At 43.0% G+C, this 21185-nt stretch overlaps 1 protein-coding gene across 4 annotated transcripts in view; it reads right to left on the bottom strand.

Annotated features, from left to right (window-relative positions):
• Positions 1-1053: 1053 nt before the first annotated feature.
• CDC42BPA (CDC42 binding protein kinase alpha) overlaps positions 1054-21185 on the bottom strand; it is a 182370-nt gene continuing 162238 nt past the window's right edge. For 3 of the 4 annotated variants that reach the window (XM_040057917.2, XM_058419710.1, XM_040057918.2), the window contains 5 exons: positions 20461-20584; positions 19025-19142; positions 7883-8000; positions 7006-7163; positions 1054-5898 (listed from right to left, as the gene is read on the bottom strand). In XM_040057917.2, coding sequence (XP_039913851.1) covers positions 5767-5898; positions 7006-7163; positions 7883-8000; positions 19025-19142; positions 20461-20584 — 650 coding nt within the window. In that variant the 3' untranslated portion in view covers positions 1054-5766. Of the gene's footprint in view, positions 5899-7005; positions 7164-7882; positions 8001-12794; positions 12981-19024; positions 19143-20460; positions 20585-21185 lie in introns of all 4 variants that reach the window. The other variant, XM_058419709.1, reaches the window with a different exon arrangement.

Genomic DNA, 21185 nt, shown 5'->3' with positions numbered 1-21185 from the left:
TAAACATTTTGACTGGAGGAGAGGATCAGGAGTAAGGCAGCCTAAGCCCTTGGAAGAAGTGGAAATCCTGGTGCCTGCTCCTGGAGGGGTTGCTGGTAGGCTTTGGTAATGGAAGAATGCCCAGGCTCGCACTGCTGGCAGTGGGGGATAAGTAACAGCCCAGTCCTGTATTCCTGCTGCAGGTGGAGTGACTGAAGCAGGTACCAAAGCCAAGACTTACCCCAGAATCACTAGGGTTGGAAAAGATGTCTAAGATCATCAAAACAAACCCTGAGCCCAGCACCGCCTTGCTCACCATTAAACCATCCTTCAGTGCCATATCCACACAGCCTTTGAACACTTCCAGGGATGGTGACTCCACCACTTCCCTGGGCAGCCAGTTCCCATTTCACATGCCTTCCTGTGAAGAAATTTTTACTAATATCTAAACTTCCCCAGGCCCAGTGAGGCCATTTCCAACATTACAGCAAGAGGGGAATGAACAAAGAGGATGATGTACCAACACTCTCTGGTATGGGGAAAATGCCAGGCTGACTTGTGAGGAATGGGTGGATGACAGGAAAGGGCCAGGGCACATGCAAAACTTCACAGCTATTCTGAGATCTGTTTAAAAGTGCAGGAAGGTCACAGTGGTGTTGGTAGCTCAGAACTAACTAACAATCCAGCCTCTAACACTAGGTCAGCCGAAACATTTGATGTGTAACTACAAATGAAGGAGGAACACCAAAAACACTGACTACAGCTACGTAACTACCCATTTCTTAGGTCATCACATGATAGCTGACCTAAGAAAAAGGTCAGGCAAACTGTAGTTCAATAGAGCACAGCATCCTGTGCCTTTGACTTTTTATTTTCAAAAGGATCTGGTTATTTTTTCTGAAAGCTCTTAAAGGGAAATAGATTTTCTCACATACTCCTTTTCTTCCCACTGTGCACTTGCGCAGATGTGTTAGAACCAGCGTGTTGTATCTTCAAGAACACCATCACTCCTCTTTCTATTTGCTCCTCAAAGCTTACTGTGGGGAGGTGGGAAAAAAAGACAGAACATCTGCATTTCTAACAGTTCCCTGTTTTATTGCAGTACATCAAAGTAGGTTAATATTAAGTGTGTTACCAACATAAAATATTGGTGGTAAGTCATTTTTACATCGTTGACTGTTCCACCTTAAATATTTCTGTGCAAAAGAATCTACATCATTGTTCTGTAGCAGAGAATCTCTTACAATGTCCCCTACAACATTGAGGGCATTAAACAAAAGAGTGAGAAGAGGCAAAAAGCAGAATCTTTCCCCCACACGCACACTTGTCAGCTTTTATACTCTAAAACAAAAAAGTGATTACATCTATGCCATGCAAAACTGTACAATAATATTACAATGAAAAACCTAAAAAACATATTTTAAAAATAAATGATATGAAACTGTCATACATAAAAAGGCAGGTATAGCAACACTGGTTTGTTTGTGGATTTCTTCCCTGTAGATGTGACTGTCTTAAATGGAGAATGAAAACAGGTTGTACTGAGCTGCAGCTGGAATGAGAGGAGTTGGAATTCAGACTGCAAAGCCTGCAGCAGAGCAGCTTCTGGGGGTGTTTATCAAATAAACTGTGAACAGCAAGTACACAGAAAGGTGCACTTTGTGTTAGTGCAGAAAAGTTGTCCCATTTCCTCCATGGAATGGACTCGTATTAACAAAAGAACCCACAGCAGGAATTGCTATGTGCCACTTTGATTCTCAGACTAAGGCTCAGGAGCTGTGGGTACTTGCACTGCAATAAGTTTTACCCTTAATGCATTCATTTAAAATTAAACAGCATTCATAAAATGGAAAAGAAACTCTTTTTCCACCAAGAGCATGTCTGTCTTGTCATCCAGGGTCTGGCCATGCAATACAACACAGGGCCAGAATCTGTTTCTGTGTTAATAATCCAACCCAACTGTTCTGTTTGGAAAGGCTGACACACTGTGAAGCAGTTAGGTGCAGTTAAACTACATTTCTATAAATAAACTATGCTTTGGACTTTTATGGTATGGCAAGACCCTTAACTTCCCTCTGCCATATTCCTGAGAATAACACACCTGGGTTGTAACTTATCAGAATAAAATCAAAGAGAGAACATTCCTGACTTAGTTTTGAAACTCATTTAAATGGGCAAAATGCACATTTCATAAGAAGCCACAGCAATTAATGGAGGGGAAAAAAAAAAGCAACTACTTCACCACAGTCTCAGGAATGTTTTTTTGATACCACCAGCTGTCTTCTACAGGCCAAAGGCAAGAGAGAAGAGAGTACTGTAACCCTGCTTTTGAGTTTATGAAATGTGGGAGGAAGCCACATACCTGTGTGTGCACATGTGCAGGGGAAAAGTAATTTACCAAACCTATTCCATCCTATAACCTGGAATCCTTAGTAGCTGCCTGAATCTGTTCAGATCCTTGTTGCCATCAAAAGAGAGAAAAAAAAGGCAAACCCCCAACAACCCATCTTTTCAAGCACTGTCAAAAATGCAAACACCTTCAGTCTCAGCCAAAAGGAAAAAAACCCCAGCTAGATACACATCCTGTGTACAGAGAACATGTGCCACAGTCAGAAATTCAGGGGGAGATTTTAAGCTCCCAGAACAAAACGCAGCCCTTAACCTGTGAAGTTGAAGCAGTGCTACAGTGCAAAGGAGCAAACTTTGTCAAACCTTGGGAGACAACTGCCTTGGAGATACCAGCCAAGAGTCTTACAGTTCAAATGACCAAGTTACTTTTCCTAGCCCAATGAGTCTTTAGAAAACTCAGCTGCAGTATGCATACCAACAAAAAGAGATGAGTGTGGTTTCAAATTGAGTCTGTAACCAAATGGTCCCCAAATATATAGAACTATTTAAGTCCTAGGACAATGTTTTCCTTTTTAAATAAGTGATGTGGTCATTTGCTTTTCAACTGAGAGAACAGTTGCTGTTTCTCTTCTGAACAGACACTTATAAAAATGCACAGGACCAAACTAATGAGTAAATAAATCCTAGAGAAGACTGCTGAGGCTTGGACAGTGTAGTGTACAAACCGTGTGGGCCTGTGGAGCTCTCATCCTCTGAGCTTAGTGTTGTAACACAGCTGACCTATGCTCTGCCTGAAAATGCCAGGGGTTGGTATCAATAGATTGCAGGCACTGGAACGGAGTAAACACAATTTAATTGTTTGCTGTGTGGTGGCTCCTTGGGTTCCATTTTCAGAGAGAGCTTTAGCACAACTGCGGAAAAAAAAAGTCCATGGAAAACGATCCCGTGACCCTCTCTCAGGGGACTGCCATGCAGGCTGCTCTGTCTTTAATGACCACTGTTTAAATGCCTTCTCTCAACATCAAAAGAAGATTATTACTTAAATACAACATACAGTAAATACAAAACTAGTCTGCAAAGGCTTTGAAAAGTGTGTGGACATGCTTCACCAAAACAAGGGAATTGTGGGGAAAAAGCAGTGGCTATACTTGAAGCAATATGCATCCTTTAAAAAGAAGCTGATGTGGAATTTCAGTAATGCCAATAACGCCCTGCCTATCTGTCCCTCAGAAATACATAAACTTTTCTGGGAGGAATTACTTTCAGATGCTTTGCTGTTTGCTAAAGCTTTTAATTTCAAATGCCAGGCTTGCCTAAGTAGTAGGTTTGAAGTTAAAACAAACAACACAACCAGCTTGCTACTCTGAAATACCCAAATAGGAGAGAGACAGGCTTTGATATGATGGTTTCTACAATAATTTCTTGAATTCCTGTCCCAAAATAACACTGAATGAGCTTAAACTTGGATAAGCCTCTTGATTCAGAGTGAAAGAGAAACCTTACCTAGGAGACCCAGCATGATTTAATGGATTAGATGATCTGTGTCTTGTTCCCTATGTCACATTTAGATCATACCTGGAAATTACTGTACATGGTTTGAACTTACCTACAACTTCTATTAGGAAAGACAGAAACTGCAAAACTACAAACACCTCTGTGTGGGTGAAGCTCTACATAACTGCTGACTGCAAGAATACAGAATGGTTTAATGAGAGCCATAACAAGTTGCTGAAACCCACAAACCCCAATATTCTAAATACAAAAAGCCCTTACGTGTTTGAGTATGGTCATAGTATGAAGTCAGCAACAATACTACTGGGAAGAAAGGCTCATCCCAAATGAAAAGCACAATCTGCCTTGCTAACTAAAGACAAGAGACATCTTCCTCTTACCATACATCTGTGTATCAGTTTTTCATTTATTCTGTCGACTGGGTGACCACTTCAGCTTTTTATTTTTCCAACTTCAGCAGGCTCTGCCTTCCACTGCAGTACTTCCTGCCCTCCAACCTGCCCTGCTTTTGGAACCGAACAGCGCATGAGCACACAGAAACAACTGCGAATTGCACAAACGCATAGCACAGGCAGGGGGCAGAGGAAAACCAACCTTGCCAGTGCAGCAGTTGTGGGTCACCAGGCATCTTTGATTACCACAGTGTGAACAGTGTGAGGTCAGTCTTCAAGGTTCTTTGTTGCTACAGTGACAGCAAAGCCAGCCAGGGCCAGCTTTGAGCTAAGGGCACTCGTTTGGCTGATGTGTATTAGCAACCAGGATCTGGTAGTGACAGTAAGAGTTTGCTGCTTAGGGATGGTCAAGGAGATGCGGGAGACTGCTCCCTTCTGAGTTAAACCTGCTCAAAGGCTGACCCAGGGAAACAATCCTGCTGAATGCAGCTGCACTGAACTCCCTTGCTGCCTGAAGGACCTCTCCTGTAGCTGCTGCAAGGCTCCAGCTCACAGGTGGTGTGCACGGAACCAGGGCAGCCGCCGGGCTGACCGGCGCCCGTGGCTGTTGGGACAGGGCCTCGCTGCCAATTCTTGGTTTTGGGAAGGATGAGGACTATGAGGAAAGTAGGAATTACAGCTTCAGTTCTGCTACAGCCAGAAGGAGAAGTATTGTGAGAGCACTGCAGGGGCTGTCCCGGCAGTGCAGCGAGCGCTGCGCACATGGAATCTGTCCTGTGGGAGGTTTTAGCCAGGCCTCCGAGTCTGTAAATCACCGAGCATGAAAACAGGGACAACACAAATCTTAAATTAAAGGCTCTCTTAAATAAGCATCCATCTTCTGCTGCATACACAATGCTTTTTTTCTTTGAATATATACATACGTATTTTACTCTAACATCTGCGTATTTATTTAAACTCTGTACTGTAGTAAAATATGCATCATTTTAATTAATAAGGATTTGCTGGCGACAATCAGATTGACATTCAAACGTGGTGGCTGAAAGCTTTTATGTGCCTCTGACATACTGATCATTCCCCGTGGAGGGGAAGGGGTCTCTGTGCTACTTTTGTACAGTACAATGAGCTATTGTATGAAAACAAAATCCCTCTGAATTTTCTCTTGTTGATACTGGTCTGGTCTACTTATGCTACCTTTTGGGAAATGGAAGGGGAGTGGGATAAATATGTCTTTAAAAATGAAGCAGCTGTAACCACAAAAATGAAACCAATACTAATACAAATCTACAGCATCTGATATTTACCAACACCCTAGCTTTGTTCATTTGCTGCTGTCAGATCTGGGGAGGTGAGGCAATGCCAAACGGTGCTGAAGACAACCAGCTTTTACCTTCCTCTGTACCCCACTCCCAGATCCTTTACAGACAGGGAATGGGGAGGGTTAGGAGGATGAAGGTGAGAACTGGAGCAAGTGAAGGGGACAGCCATGGGGACAGCAAGCTGATGTGATGCCAAATCTGAATGCTGAAGCAGTTCATGAGTCCCAACTCACGTGGTCAGAGCTCTCTAGGGAGAGGCTCTTGGTCTTGTGAGGAGAAACCGGGCTGGGAGGGCTGCTGAGGTTGGAGCTGTTTGATGCCGTTGAGTGTCTTGGAGAGTCAGAGTCCTGCAGGCCAGAAACACACGAGAACACCAGTAAGTAACAGGATAGCAAGTTTGGGGGTGACTGAATTCAAAGGCCTCTGCGGATTTTGCTTGTGTCCAGAAATACTGAGGGATCTTTTTTGCCTGCATTTCCAAGGAGACCCGAGATTAAGTGGTCAGATATCACTCTGCTTTCAGCAGGCATAAGTGATACTGACATAGGGACACAGTACCAGTAGGATTCTGGCAGTCTGTGTAACCAAGGGCTGCTTGGCCAGCAGAGTGTGCAGCTTCAGGCTGCCTACAGCTCCTGCCTTTTCACACATTATGATTGAGATGCTCTTGCACTAAAATGAGAAAACTTTGTGGCTTCATCACAGCTCCCTCTTCTACGTCAGCCCCGAGGTATCAATTCAAACATCCTATCGAGTCACTTGGATCTTCCAGAGTACAGCAGAATGAAACTCTGAGCCTGAATTTGGGCTGACAGCTGCCTATCAGCTTCCACTGGCAGGATATGTTCAGTGCCACGAAAAGCCTTGTGTGGTCTCTCATTTTCACACTCCTTGGTGAGAAAATGGGTTGGGGAAGTTTTGCAGGCCAGCTTCAGACTGAACCCTCCCATGTAAAACATTCTTGGTTGGAGTGACTGAATTTAGCACTGGGCAGGATTCCAGTCCTATCATAATGATAGTCTTGACTGCACAGAATAGAAATTATTAAATCCAGTTCCTGCTCTACATGAAATTATTATTCTTAAATTACCTAGCTAACTTCTGAGTACAAAGTGTTTCCTGTGAAATGGTGGCTAAGATAGCTTATGAATCTTTGCACATAAAGGTCAAAAGGAGTATCAGCACTTCAAGCTGTTACTCTACTGGGCTGATGGTTGGGGGAGCCTCATTACCCACACATCTCCAGGTAAAGAATACATAGAACTTTTCCTGCATATTAAATACCAGGGCCAGAGTTGACACTTTGACCAAAGTCTTTTGTAGCTTGAAATACAGGAGATCCTTCTCTCCACTGTCAAAGACTCCCAAACTTGTAGCCAACCCTATGAACAGGATTGAAAAGCCTCATCTTTATCACGACCCTTAAGGTTTCTCCTCCTCCTGCTGTCACTCACCTCTCGCTCGTAGTCCCTTGTGGGTGCATCGCTGCCTTGGTCCAGGCCCCCTGAGGACAGGGACCCGTCTGAGGGCGACGCCATGGGCTGGCGCTTTGCTCCGTAGCTCCCTCCCGAGAATTCCCTCCGCAAAGCGCTGCCGTTCTGCGCAGACGATCCTACAACGGAGGATTTTAACTGTGTTACAGACCCCACCTGACACACCGGGAACTTGTTTAGCTGTTTCTCTGGCAAGTTCTGCTTTCCTGCAGTTTGTCCCAAGGTCCCAAGGTCCCGGCTTGCAGGCTGTGTGGGCTTTTCTCTCGTCTGCTGCAGTTCTTGTGGACGGTCCAGTCCCTCCCTTGGCATGTCAGTTTAAGAACACTTTACACAGTCACTGTGCTGAAAGGTGGCAGTTGTAGAAACAGCTGTGGCGGTTGTCTAATTCCAGTGGCCTTTTTCAATGTAACGCCAACCTTCCATTCCAGCAGCCAGTCCTCTACTGTTTTATCTTTGCATTAGTGGCAAGAGAAGCATCAAGAGCTACACACAGCTCAGCAACAAAATTAATAACCACGGAGCTGGTGAATAACTTTTCACTGATTTAAAACACTTGAGCAGGAGCAAAGCATCCCCAGGGCTAAGAACGTAATTTGAATTCTACAATCAATTTAAAAAAATTGACGAATTACAAGTGTGGGACCCTCAAAGGCACTACCTGCTTATTCAGGCGCTCCTTTGAAAGCAAGACTAAAATACTCTGCTGGCCCTCGGCACAACGCCGTCAGCCGTCACTTTGGAAAACCCTTATCCAGCACGGACAGAAGCAACTGCAGGCAGCCCTTCCCCTGAAACACTCGTGTCCAGCCCCCACAGCAACACAGCTCTGTTTGCTTACGTGCTGCTAACCCGCTGCTTGCGCTCATGGATCGTCCTGGCTCCGTGCGGGATTTCGTGATTGACGGGATGCTCACGGAGCCGCTGAACACCGTCCGGCTCTCCTGGGGCCGAAGGTTCTGAAATGCACACACACACACGAGACACGTTCACTTATCCACTGCCGGCTCAACCTTGCAATTTGGTGTTGTGAGGCTCCAAAACACATTAAAACCCCGACCTTACCGGAGCTGAGTATCTGGGCAGCAAGTCAGCAAAAATTGCAAAATAATATTCTGCAGTTTAGTGCAGAGACTGGCAGCACACGCAACGCGGCAGTGAAGTGCTGAATTACATGGACATATGCAGGCAACTGAAAGAATACATGGAATAATTCCAGAATTTCCCTGAAAGGATGGTTTGCAAACCTAATTAAGCTGCTGTAGATATATTCAAGTTACACTGCATAATGGCTTCTTTCTGAACACAAGCTGGCAAGGATCCCCTTACAATTTCTCCTTGATGCTATCGTTTGTGCTATGATTTTTTAAGTTGATACAATATCCAGGTTAATCCCTAATGCTTGCAGAGTTACGAATAGATAGTGGATCAATCTGTATAGCAATTGCTTATGAAATTCCAAAGGTGTCAACAGCATCCCTCCAAACTGCACTAGTTGAGCCAAAGTGAGAAGCAGCTTCCTGTTTCCAGCCTGCACAAAGAGGAGGACCAGAGCACATGCCACTGTTTTTCTACATATCTTGATTATTGCTCCTATTTTGAATCCTGAGAGTTTCAGTGGGATTTTCTAAATTCATCAGTTACTGGACTGAAGCGGTCCTTTACTGAGGAGATAAACCACAATTTCCCTACTTGGATATGGCAGTTCCTCAAACATTAAGTTGTCTTTAAAAGAAGGTGAAAGAGTACTTTGAAGTGAGTTCTGGGAGATTTTATTTCTGCTTCTGTTAACCTAGCTGACTTTAGGGGAGAAGACTTCTCAGGTTATTTAGCCCCTCTCCCTGTGTATGAGCTGGCTTCCTAGCCCAGAGGGACTTGCCCATGTGTGTCATTTCAGCTCTGGCTAAACATGACACCTTGTCCTGCTCATCAACAGGGTGTGATTTGCACTATAAAGTCAATACCATGAACTGGAATTAGGTTCAGGGAACCTTCACAGATGCACAATGTGAAAGAACTGCAGGTAGCTCTAAGAATTACTTCCTTTACCCTTTACAGCCCCCCCGCTCTGCAATAACTGTTTGTTTCTTCCTATTTATATTTAATTATTTCCCCATCCTCACACTGAGATGAAATAGCAATATATAAAACAGTAGTTGCAATTGCAGTGCTTCTTTAAACTAGCGTGTTATGAGAATTTCAGACCAGAACAAATATTCCACCCCCACAAGGATATTCTCAGAGAACCTTGGTACTACCCATGTCTCTATCTGTATTTTAAAATGGGTAATTTAATTGAGGCTTTGTAAAGAACAGATTTTACACAGGTTAGACTTCATCAGATAGATTTTACCAACCTACTGCCAAATCCAGTCTTACAATCATCCCTGGAATCATTGCTCTTACGGACCACTTTGATCTTACAGTAAACCCTTGGCTTTTCATTCTCCCAGGGTGCCAGAAATGGCTGATTTTTAATGTGCAGCAAATAAGAATTAAAATCTCTCATCTGTTCCCAGATCTCTCACAAACCTCAGCAAAAGAGAATCAGAGACCTTACCAATGAAAAAAATTCCCTTTTTACTTCTCCCTTCTTCCACTGCTGCACCACAAGGATTTATACCTAAAGGCTTAAAACAGTCTCAAATTATTTGTGGGATTATATTGCTGTCTCTTGCTTAGCTTCCCCCCTTCTTTTTTTTTTTTTTTTTTTTTTTTTGTTTTTAAACGTGAATAACCATCCTGCTTCGCAGTATAAACTACACTGAGCTCCTGCTTTTCCCCCACGCAATAAACTGAGAGGCAATGTTTGAGCATCCTGGCTGTACCTAAACCACGGAGACTCGCTCCCCTGACGATACCCAAAGGAAGGGAGGGGCTGAGGGATGAGTTACTGCCGTGTTTTGAGAGAGAAAGGAGAGCCAAATGCAGCACCACGCGTGCACTGGAGTTAGTACGCTGGGGCTGCGAGGCTGATCTAAACCTACAGTGGCTCATTTTGCAAAGAACGCAATTATGTTTGATGACAAGGTGATTAATCTCCTTCACAGTGACTGAGCAGACAACACACAGGCATCAGGGGAAGGAGGGAATGGGTGGGGGCACAAAAAGAGACTCATTTGTTTTAACGCTGTGTTCTAAAGATGATTACTTTTCGTGACCTCAGTTCGCAACGTCCATGTAATTCCTTGTAGAAAGTCTCTCCACAAAGCAAATCTTTCATCATTCTTTGTTCTAAAAATAAAATAAGCACATGCCAGGGACGCTGGCACTTTGGATCAAACCTCCTGGAAGTGGTGTGCACATGATGCAGGAAGGGGATTCAAAGGAAAATAAACGGCGGTTATTAGCGGTAGTTACAAAGCAGCACAATGCAGCAGGTTAAAAACACAGAAAACAAAAGGAAACCTGAGCTTGCTTTACTTAGAGAGACAAAAACCCCTCATTTCGAGCAACAGTTCAAATCCTAGCAGGAAAATTCAGCCCCACTGCTGGACCAAACGAAGAAAGATGAAAGAAGTGGGGGCAAAAGCAGCAGCAGAGAAGCTGCTGCTGAGCAAAGCGAATCACTGCGAAACAGGGTGAGGCCCAGATGACTTCAGTACATCCCATTCCAGCTGGAGAGGGGAGCTGTGGGTTATGCAGGTGCAATCACTGCAGTGTTATGGAGCCTCTGCTCCTGCTCCAGCTGCTCCCTGGGCACCTTCTCCAGCACTGGGGTGAGGGACAGGGTCTGACTGGACAGGTACAGCACCCACAGGAACTGCTCTGCCACTGCTCCTCTGTCCATTGTGCTGCTTGTTCTTGTTCTTGGGTTTGTTTTTGTTTTAAAGTAGTGCCCTGTTCATCACACTGTAACACTCAGCTTTCAACTCTTCCATGAAATAATAGGATAGACTCTAAGAGCCTGCTTTAATAGGTCATTTTTCAACTCCCCTATGGATTCCATGCTGTCTTGGTTCCAATACCAGATCCTACCTGGGACCATGGCACCCTGCTCACACCAATATCTCCAAACACAAAGGGAGGATAGACAGACATGAAACCAAACTCACAGCCTGTCTTTCCATACAGCTTCCAGCAGCTCTACCCTCAAGCTACAAAGCAAGCTTTTCCTCACACAAGACTAAACCTCTAGTGCTCTAAGGAGCTAGCAGGGCAGGATCTCAACACTCCAGGTTGCCCCCTTCACTTTTTTCCCCTTCAATTTATGCTAGGAGGCTGCAACATTTGAATGAAGGATGCTCCTAAAGAAAAAAATTGAGTTATTGTCTGAAGCACCAGGGGTCATTCCTTACTGATCCCAGGAAGACTACTCACATGAGAAAGGGAAGGTAGAGGGAGGGTCACAGTCCGGTGATACATCGCTGCATATCAAACACAGACAATTTTATAGTACAGTTGGATTAAAAGAACCCCGTTAAAACCAGAACTGAAATACAACTTCAGTGACCCTGTAATGATCCTTAGGAGAGAAACAGCTTTCAATTCAATTTAACAGGGTTTTTGTAGTGTTTTTTTGGGTTTGGTTTTTTTGTTTTTTTTCATTTCAACAGAGCATTCCTCTCGTGTATTAATGGCTGTGACAGCTGGGACCTCACAGCAGTGACACATGACCATGCACACAACCAGTCAAAGCTCAGCTGTGCAAATTGGTTTTGGAGCCATATGGAGAAGATTTCTTTTTCTCCTGCATTTTAAAATTCTGTCTAGTGTTGGATGCAGGTTATGTTTCCAAAACCTTCCCAGTGACAGAGCTCCAGCACAGCAGCCCAGAGGCACTCGAAGCAGCCGGGCAGTGAAGGTTTGCCAGAAACCAAGAGCAATGTTCCCGTGACAGCAATGGACATGGCCTGGACCCACACAAATCCTGAGCAAACAACAGCATCACACACATCTACCTACAGGTTATTCCTGATTTATCTGTCCCAGGCAGAGGCCCCAGCATGGTACACAGCTGTGATGCTCTGCAGCTACCTGTGTACCTGCTTCACTTCGGTTTGTATTTCTACGAGACACAGCAACCCCCAGGTAGGCAGACCTGGATGCACAAGGCATGAAAAAAAAGGAAAGACCACTTCCATCCCTCCAATTTACACTGCAACTCGAAGGATGCCCACAGAACAGCATCCTACGTCAGCCTCTGCCTAAAACTACCAGGGTTAATAGGATCCCTGTCAGAAAGTTGCCATCGTCTTTAATTTTTATCCTCTTTCTACATGTTCTAACTTCACTTTTTTACTTCAACCTAGACACTCCCTGAGGCACTACCTGTGTCTCTTTCCATCTGTGTACAGTATTGTGCACAAATTCTCACATCCCACGTGAACTCATCATGAACGAACAGCTTGAAAGCTTGGTCCAACACGGACAGATCCAGAACCTCTTCCTAAATCAACCTGGTACACAGCACTCTGACTGCTGGGTGTTGAACACTGTGGAACAGAGAACTTACTCAAAATTCTCACATCCTTCCTTCCTAAATGTTATTAATACGATTAAAAATATTCTCAGAGCAAAAGGTTCAGCCCAAGATTTTTTTCTTTTTTTCCTAAGGCCATGAAGTGTCTGTTTCTTGACATGCCAGAGCTGTGGGAAGACTCCAGCTGATAGCAGAAAGTAAATTGTCTGGGACAAAAGAAAGTGGAGAGTGAAGGAACAGCTTATAAGGGGTTTTCTCCCACGTTAATAGCCAGGCAAAAGGAAAACCACACAGTGTTAGTAGAGTGAACACCTGACTCAGCCGTTCATACCCTCAGAGTGACAAAGTCTGGAGTACCGAGGACAGAGCGTGGAGGCGGGGAAAATGCAGGGTTTATGGAATCGTAAGAGAGGAATTTTTCAGCTGAATTAACAGTCATGTGGTAGATGTGCTCAAAGTTGCTTGGAGAGGAGATCAGACGGGAGTGATGATGAGGGTATTGATAAGGGGAACGCTGCTATCAAAGACAACAGAGAGAGAAAGCAATGAAGGACGGTTGTACAGGTTACACCGGCACCAGCAGTTCCACAAGAGCAGTGAAACACGGAGCAGGGACAGCAGACAGCAAATCCTGCTGGCTGTCAGCACACAGGGTCTGACACTGCCACCCCCAGTCCTCTGAGCACCTTCCTGACACAGAGTCTGATGGGGCTGCTGCCCTTGCTAAAACGTTAGAAACAAATAAAACTTTTAACTCATTGGGAATCGATTCTAATATTTATTATTTTTTGATATTTCAAAGAGCACCACAGTTGTAAAAGGTGCTTTACAGACAGTTGAGAAACATCAGTTCCCTGCCTTGAGGAGCTTACAATCTAAAATAGACATAACACAAAAAAAGGAAGGTGAACACAGGTGAGGTGGTGTGGGGAGAAGAAAAGATGAGCATACACAGCAGTTAGAGATAGTTAAAGAGATTTCCTTCTGTTATTCATGCACATCAGCGATTCCATTAAAATTATCAGCCATACAACAAACACAGAATATTTCCAGCGGGAGGGAACAGTGTTTCGACAGGGTGGGGACACAGGCTGTGTGGGGAGGTGAAGGGGTTAGTGTCAGACCACTGGGACAAGTCTCTCTCTGCAGACGGGTGACCAAGGCCCATGTCCTGCTCCACACTGGCGTAATCCCAACAGTGCCAAGGGGAGCTGGCACTGCCAGCCCTGTGCTGGATTAGACCCTTCCTCAGCACATCAAGTGTGAGAGCGCTGGGAAATTCCAATGTTTTTCATAGGTCAGCTGAGCAGCGTGCTCCCAACGCGTGACGTAAAGAAGGAGAGGGGAGAAATAACCCTGCAAATTCAACAGGAATGGTTTCTAATTCATCCCTATGGAATGTGCTGACACAAGTGCTTGTAAAATGTGAAGTCATCTAAATCCAGATTTAATGGAAGAGATTTTCAAGACTCGGTTTCCCTCCCTGTGCCATCTCTATATGCTCAGTCAGCCTGCAGTAGGCTGGTTTCCTATGGGCACCAGCGAATCAGAGCACCTCTTCTCCTTTCTCACTTCTAAGTTGCTCTTCCCCTCGTCCAACTGATTTCGTCTCCTTAAAACAGATTATTTCTGAGTAACATTAGAAATGTTAGGACTTAAAATATAAAATATGGTAAAAATATAGCTTACCCCTCCACTAAACCTAAGGCACTACTTTTTATATGTGAAACGTATTAAAGTCTGGAAGAACATTAAGTCACATCCCAATACATTATATCAAACATTATGTTACTGTTCTCTTAATTTCAGCTGGTAAAATCCAACTTTTTTTTTTTTTTTAAACACACGGTTATTATGAGGCTTTGCCTGTTAACCAAAACATCAATTACCACATTATGGCATATAAGACATAATATACATTGAATTGTTCTTAGTAACTTTAGCAGCATCTAAGTATCAGTACAAGAAGCCACCATTCCAAAATGGTCCAGGACAGCAGACTTTGCTGAGCTCTCTGCTCACAACAGAGAACTGGCAGCAAAGCCAGCTACATTCCTAAAAGCCAATAAGGGAGATATGGCGGTGTCTAAAACCACAAGCTAAAAAGCAGAGGGTAGGCCAGCTGCAGATCATGAAAATATTTAGCCAGCATTCATGAATGTGAGAAAGCCACAATATGGCAGCATTTTAAAAATGATACTCCATGGAACGTTCTCCATAGACTCCACCATTAGATGCATGCATGGGGCTCCCATTTTCTTTAAGAATACCAAATATAGATATGTATTCATTTACTCTAAAAGTTTCTCAATTGAAACAAGCAAAGCTTCACACATCATCTAGAATGGAAGTAGAATGGCTCATGTAGAATGAGGTCAAACTGAAGCATAATGTTCAAATTTAATGGCAGTCAAGACCAGCTTTTGTATATAAAAATACTTAGGCATGCAGAATATGAAAGCAAAATCAATCCTGTACATCTGATGTACACAGAGAGGTGGTCTGTGCTGCAGTAAGTGCAGTTCCAGATTTCAGATCTTCACTACAAAGGAGCATCCACGATAAAGTGGCTTCAAGGGACAAGAGGGCAGAAGGGAGGCCAGACTGTACGGCCAGGTTAATTGGTGACAGGCTGCTAGGGAAGAAAAACATGTAAACAAATGAGTTTGGGGATACACTAACAGGAACGATTCTAAATTGCACAAAACAAGACAAAGACTCAGATCCACAGCAATAAAACACAAATATGTACTGATTACTGCTCTGCTAATAGGAAACAGCTCCTGGCTTCGCTGTGTTGCAGCCCACAAACTTGTGTGCCAAAGCCAGACGGTGAGTGCTCACCATGAAGAAAAGAAGGGTGCAAATTTAGAGTTGCCTGAAACCCCCAAAATCCGATCTCTCTCTGAGCCTTGGCCATGCTTCTGCCCAAACACCAGGGCTCTACTGAAGTCAAGGGTGTCAGTTCACAGAGAGAGCAAGGTGGGACTAGGCCAATGGACTGCAACTTCCCACAAACACATCAGTGTCTGCTGCATGCCAAGAAAACTGGAAAACACTGGAAAACAACACACAGAGCAAGCATCTTCGCCCCTCGTGCGGCTGCACCAGCAAGGGCAAAGATATGTTGAACACAAACAGGTACCTGATTCAACACACTGAATAATATAAAAGAGTTTAAACCATTCCCTTTATTCTAGGTACAACACAAATGAAACTCTTGACAGCTGGTCTAAAAAACAGTGGTGGGCAGAGAGCAAGCAGGCTCTGCACCCACCAGGCCAGGCTTAGGGCAGCACAAGTGCAGGTCCTCTGCTGCCCACAGACACAGCCCAGCCCACTCTTCAAGGGCCCTCACCACCACTTCTAACTCAGCTTCTCCCAGTTCTTGGCATTGCCCCTTATAAAGGCAGTGGGGCTGAAGAGGTTAGTTTTTTTTCTGATTCACGTTGCATCTATGAAGTTAATATGTGTATATTAATGAATAACTATAAATACCTACATACACATAAAATTGTCCTTTGCTCTATAAGAGTTCACCCATGTGTGCTAGATAAAAGCTGGGCTGAGGTGGCTATTTAGCTTGTGACAATCTCACTCAACACAGAGATTTAAATTCCTATCCCCTATTAAAACCTATTTATACCTAAGGACCCTTTTGTCCATACAGCACTATACTGAATTCTGTGAAAGCTCATGCTGGGTGAAAAATTTCTATTGGTAGATAAAGCCAAATTTGAAGGTCCTCAAATAAACCAGAAGACACTGCAAATGAAAAGCTCCACTCCACTCTTTGTGCACTTTCTGCATTCCAGTACACCGTGAAAAAAGAAGCTGTACTACCTATAATAGCTGGAGGAAGAGAATTTGAGAGGACTATTAGCCTTGCACTGCTCGCTACCCCCGCCTCAGCCCCAAAAATGTATTCTACCATTCACTTCCACAAACAAGAACGGGCATTCCCAAAGTAAAAGTGCTGCAATCTTTCCCAAAGTTTGTTAAACTTTGTTTGTTTGTTACTTTCTCTTCTGAACCACATTAATTTATTAAAAAATACAAATATGTTCCAGCTGTGAAATCAGAACACACGCTCAGCAGCACAGAAATCCCCCAGCTTTTCACCTTTTGGGAATAAGGTATGAAACTAGTGAAATAATCCCATGTCCTGGAAAAGGAATCACCAAACAGATGAACTGTACACAGGGTTGGATGACTATTCTTTACCCTGTGTACCGATTCTCCAGGAAACATCCTCTGTTACCATGCCCTCTTCTGATTCTAAATTTCTTTCTAATAAAACGATAGACTCTACACATAACCTCAAATGCCCACGGAACTCCTTTTCTTCTATTTCTGTGCCTGAGAAAAAAAGTTCTTAGTCTGGAATGGATTAAATGAAAACTCAGTCCAGGCAAATACCTTACAGGAAGCTGTTGGAAAAGAAAAAGCTGCCTGGGCTGAAGTAGCTCTTGACAGAACATTTATTTCCTAATTTCAAGTAACATTTTCAAATCCACACATTTTCAAGTCACACATCAAGTGCTTGATGCAATTCTGTACCAATTAACTTAGGAATACAAATACAACAGGACATTGCAAGGAAGCAATAGAAAAATACACAACAAATTTGCTTTGTCTTGCAGTAACATCCCCCAGCATTAAGATTCATACTTACTTGCAAACAGGAGGTTTTAATAATAACTTTTTAAAAAGAAACTGCAGCAGTGGAACAAGTGGAACAGCAGGAATCAACTGTATATTGTACACATTTTCTCATCACTTTTAAGTGTGGAAAGTGACTCATGATTTTTTTTTTTCAAAGCATCATATTGATTGGTAATAGCACAGTACCAGTCCTAACTTGATACAGGAGCTGTAAGCTAATACAAGGCAAGTGCAATTAGAATGGATTCAAAGCTGAAAGCCATTGAGAGATGACACTGTTGAAAATATGATGTAAAAAATCCCCTTCTGTAGATAGAATCATTCCTTATTTTACACTTGTCAGATCAGGGCTTGAGTAAGAGTCCTTGCAGCTTTCAATTCCCATGAACTCTCAACTACTGATGGTGTGACACTTCTCTACCTATAGAGGTAGCAGACTATTTTCTCTGCTTGAGAAGAGCCACAAATATTTTAAAGAACTTACCAGAAATGGAGAAATGAAGAAAGGCTCTGATCTACATCCTGCCCCGAAGCAAATAATCATTCTTTGTCTAACATTAGATACATGCAATCTTGTATCCAGGTAAGAGAAACATACCTGCCAACATCTGTTGGATTTGTCATGTGTTTTCTAGAAACAGTTCCTTCATTATGTGGTCATTAATAAAAGTGATTATCATTTATAAAAATACATGCAGTACTGTTTTTTTCTCATGACACCAATATATTTGTTATTGAGAGGCATCTCAGAGTGTGTCTAATACGAGCTTTAAAATAAATCAAAATGCAGACTTTACAGTCAAGTGTAACATAAAAGTACCATCTGCTTCAAAAGTGAGATAAAATAAGCATCCAAAGACCAGAGATTAGACTCCTAAACCACTGTAACTGTACGTTGCACTTCATTTTCCAGTGTTATTTTTGTTTCCCTTGCACTTTTCAGCATCAGAAGATCCCAATTTCAGCATCTACTTCCTGCTTTCTGCACAAACTCCAAGTAGTAATGATGATCATTTTAGACAGCAGTTCTGTGCTAATGCCTGAGTCCTATGCTGGAACAAATTTCATCTGTTTTTATCATAACATCTCATCTCTCTTACAGTGCTAATTAGCATCTTCTGCATCACATCTGTGTCACTGTGGATGTGCTTAGAAAACAATACAGAATACATAAACACACAAAAGATGCCCAAGGTAGCTTGAAGCAGGCAGTATGGTACTTCCTTATGAGCAAAGTATTAGTCAGTCTTCAGCTGATCACAGATTTCAGTAACTTCCAAGTGGTTATTTCCTACATGAGGTTTTATGGAAATGAACATGTGCTATTACACGTTCTCTTTTTTCATTTTTCAACTTAAAATGTTAGTTTTTATGCAAGAAGTTCAGTTTCACTGAGACTACTTAATTTGGAGAGAATAGGAAAAATAGCACGTTTGGTACGGAAAGAAACTTGAGCAGTACACATTATTGAAGTGCTACAGGAAAACAGGCTGTAAAGAAATAGGCTAAGTTGGCTAAAGATGGGAGAAGAAAAAAGGAATTGAACTACAGTTCATGGAGAAAGGAATTTCTCTTCCCACACCCACAAAGAGCACAGGCTCAAATCATGTAAACTTTGCCCTTTCATATGGGTCATAAAAGTTATCATCAACACTCCAGCCCAACCTGTCTTAAAACTCCAGGGGCATTAGGCACTCCTCCTCCTCCTCTCAATGACTCAATGCCTGTCATGCTCCTTGCTTAAATTTTATTACACACAGCAGTTTTAGCTCCATTCCCCTCGTTACACTGTTCCTGATGGAAATACATTATACATTAAAATTGCACTTGTTTTTCTCTCACTTATTTGCAGCCTCTGCAGCAGTCAGTCACTCTCACATGTCCTTTTGTACTTACCATTGGGAGGTCTTTGAGAATCTGTATGCCATCTCCTGGACCCATATGTGCTATGTGGTTAAAATTAGTTGGGTTAGAAATTAACTTATTTCTCATTTCTGGATCACGTAGCATCTCCCTGGAAGAGAAGATACTTTATTTAGGTATTTCCTTTGAGGTGAGGATGGGCATTTATTTATGAAACACATACAGCCTTGATCATCAGCTATTTTCAAATGGAAATTAACCAGTCTTTTCCAACCTAAATAACTCCATGAGTCTGTGACTCTTTTTAAGCACGTTAACAGTGATAGGCCCCTGCAGTCAGTACTGGTGTGAAGAAAGTTCCAACTTGAAGAGAGGGCAAGGGGCCAGGATAAAAGAATGCTGTTTGCAGCCTAAAACCCCTACCCAGTAGTCTCTAACACTCCCAGAATGAGCTGATAAAAAGCTCTGTAAGATGAGTAAAAGCCAAACTTGTGATATATTACAAAGTGAAGATGAAAATTAAGTATAAAATATGAAAATAGAATGAAAATACTGCAGTACCTTTCTCAGTTTGTGGTCAGAACTAAAAGCTCTTCAAAACGGCAAGGATGCATTTCAGAACTCAGAATAAATAAAACTTTGGAGACCAAATGTCAATCAACTCAGAAAAGGTAGGAACAAGAAATGGAATTTATCTCCACTGCATACAGTTGTTACTTTCCTTAGAGCCAAAAAGAAAGACAAACTGGGAGCCAACCAACGGTGCAAGATGTTGGAAATTAGAAAAGTGAAATACTCAGTTCTTGGAGTGCGGCTTAGCACAATAGCAGGTCACTTCTACTGCATGACAGCAAACGGTCAATAACAACCTCTGTGAACACTGAGAGTAGTGCAGACCTGTTTTTGTTGCCATTTAGGAAAGTATTTGTAACCTGCTAAACACTCCCATTAGAAATACACCCTGAAGTCCTATGTCCCCTGAAGAGGTTTTGCGAGCTTTATAGAAACTATGTAGTTAGATCTATAAATCAAAGAAACACATGTCCTGGACTACTGTTGAGAGGAGAACCTCCTTCAGAAAGAAGAGCAGAACCAGAGTCTGAGAGTAATTAATCCATATGCATAGTTAGCAAAGTAATCTCCTTTTGCGAAGTGTTTATTGGAGAACTTCATATATACACAGCGTATGTACACACCTATGCACCTGCGTACAGTATGTGGAGGCATGCATTCCAAATTACAGCCGTTTCACATTAATTAATCTGAACCAACTGTGCACCCAGTGCATATCCATCCCCAAACTGGTATTAACACAAGTTCAACACTGAGGATTAAGAGGGCAGAGGAGAGACAGGAACACCCAAACGGGCGCTCCAGAAAGCCACATGTGAAGCACGACCCTGGCATCAGTCAGTGTCCATCAGGGCCTACAGGCATGGACAGAAGACAAGTACAGGTGGAATACCGACCTCCTCTGCTGCATCCTCTCCTCCTCGGGCACGCGGAAGGAGTAGCGCCGCTTGTTGTTGATGTTCCGAACCATCTGCTTCCGGCTGTTGTCTGACGTCTCAGGCACCACCAGCTCATCCCCCTCTGAAATCAGTACGGAGATGGGGATGCAGTGGGGCAGTTCCTTAGGTATTCATGGAATTTGAGTTTCAACACTCTTTCTACCTCTGCTCTGCTAGTGTTGGACACCACCCCTTTCCCATCAAACGTGAACAAACATTCTTTGGTTTATGGGTTTCCTTAGCCACTAGCTACCACTTTGTTACGTAACAACAGACTTCACTCCTCTTCACACACGAGCTGCCACACCTGTGCTCTCAAAACACCGCTGATGCATTCTCTGAAATAGACATTTTGGTGGGCAGGAAGGGAATCTGAGTCTTGTCTCAAAATCCCCTTGGCAGTTCTCACTGAAATTCACTAGAACAGTCTTGTTCTGCCGACTGTCTGGAAACTGAATGCAAGATTCTCTTTCATTCATTCCCTGCTCCAAAGAGAATACTGCTTTTGAAATGTCTGAACATTGATGTATTTTGATGCAACTGTGGGAAAAAGGAAGATTTTTTCCCACATTTGTACATCTGGCTGAGGGATCTTTAATAAAGACATGAAAAAGAAAACAGTGATAATCACACAACAGCTGTGTGACTTTGAATGAATGTTACAACTGCTGCGTCTTGTTTTC

Source organism: Hirundo rustica, chromosome 3, assembly GCF_015227805.2.
Source record: "Hirundo rustica isolate bHirRus1 chromosome 3, bHirRus1.pri.v3, whole genome shotgun sequence".
NCBI lineage: Eukaryota > Metazoa > Chordata > Aves > Passeriformes > Hirundinidae > Hirundo > Hirundo rustica.
Note: the sequence above shows the minus strand (reverse complement) of the source record. Positions and strands in the feature narration are given on the sequence as shown.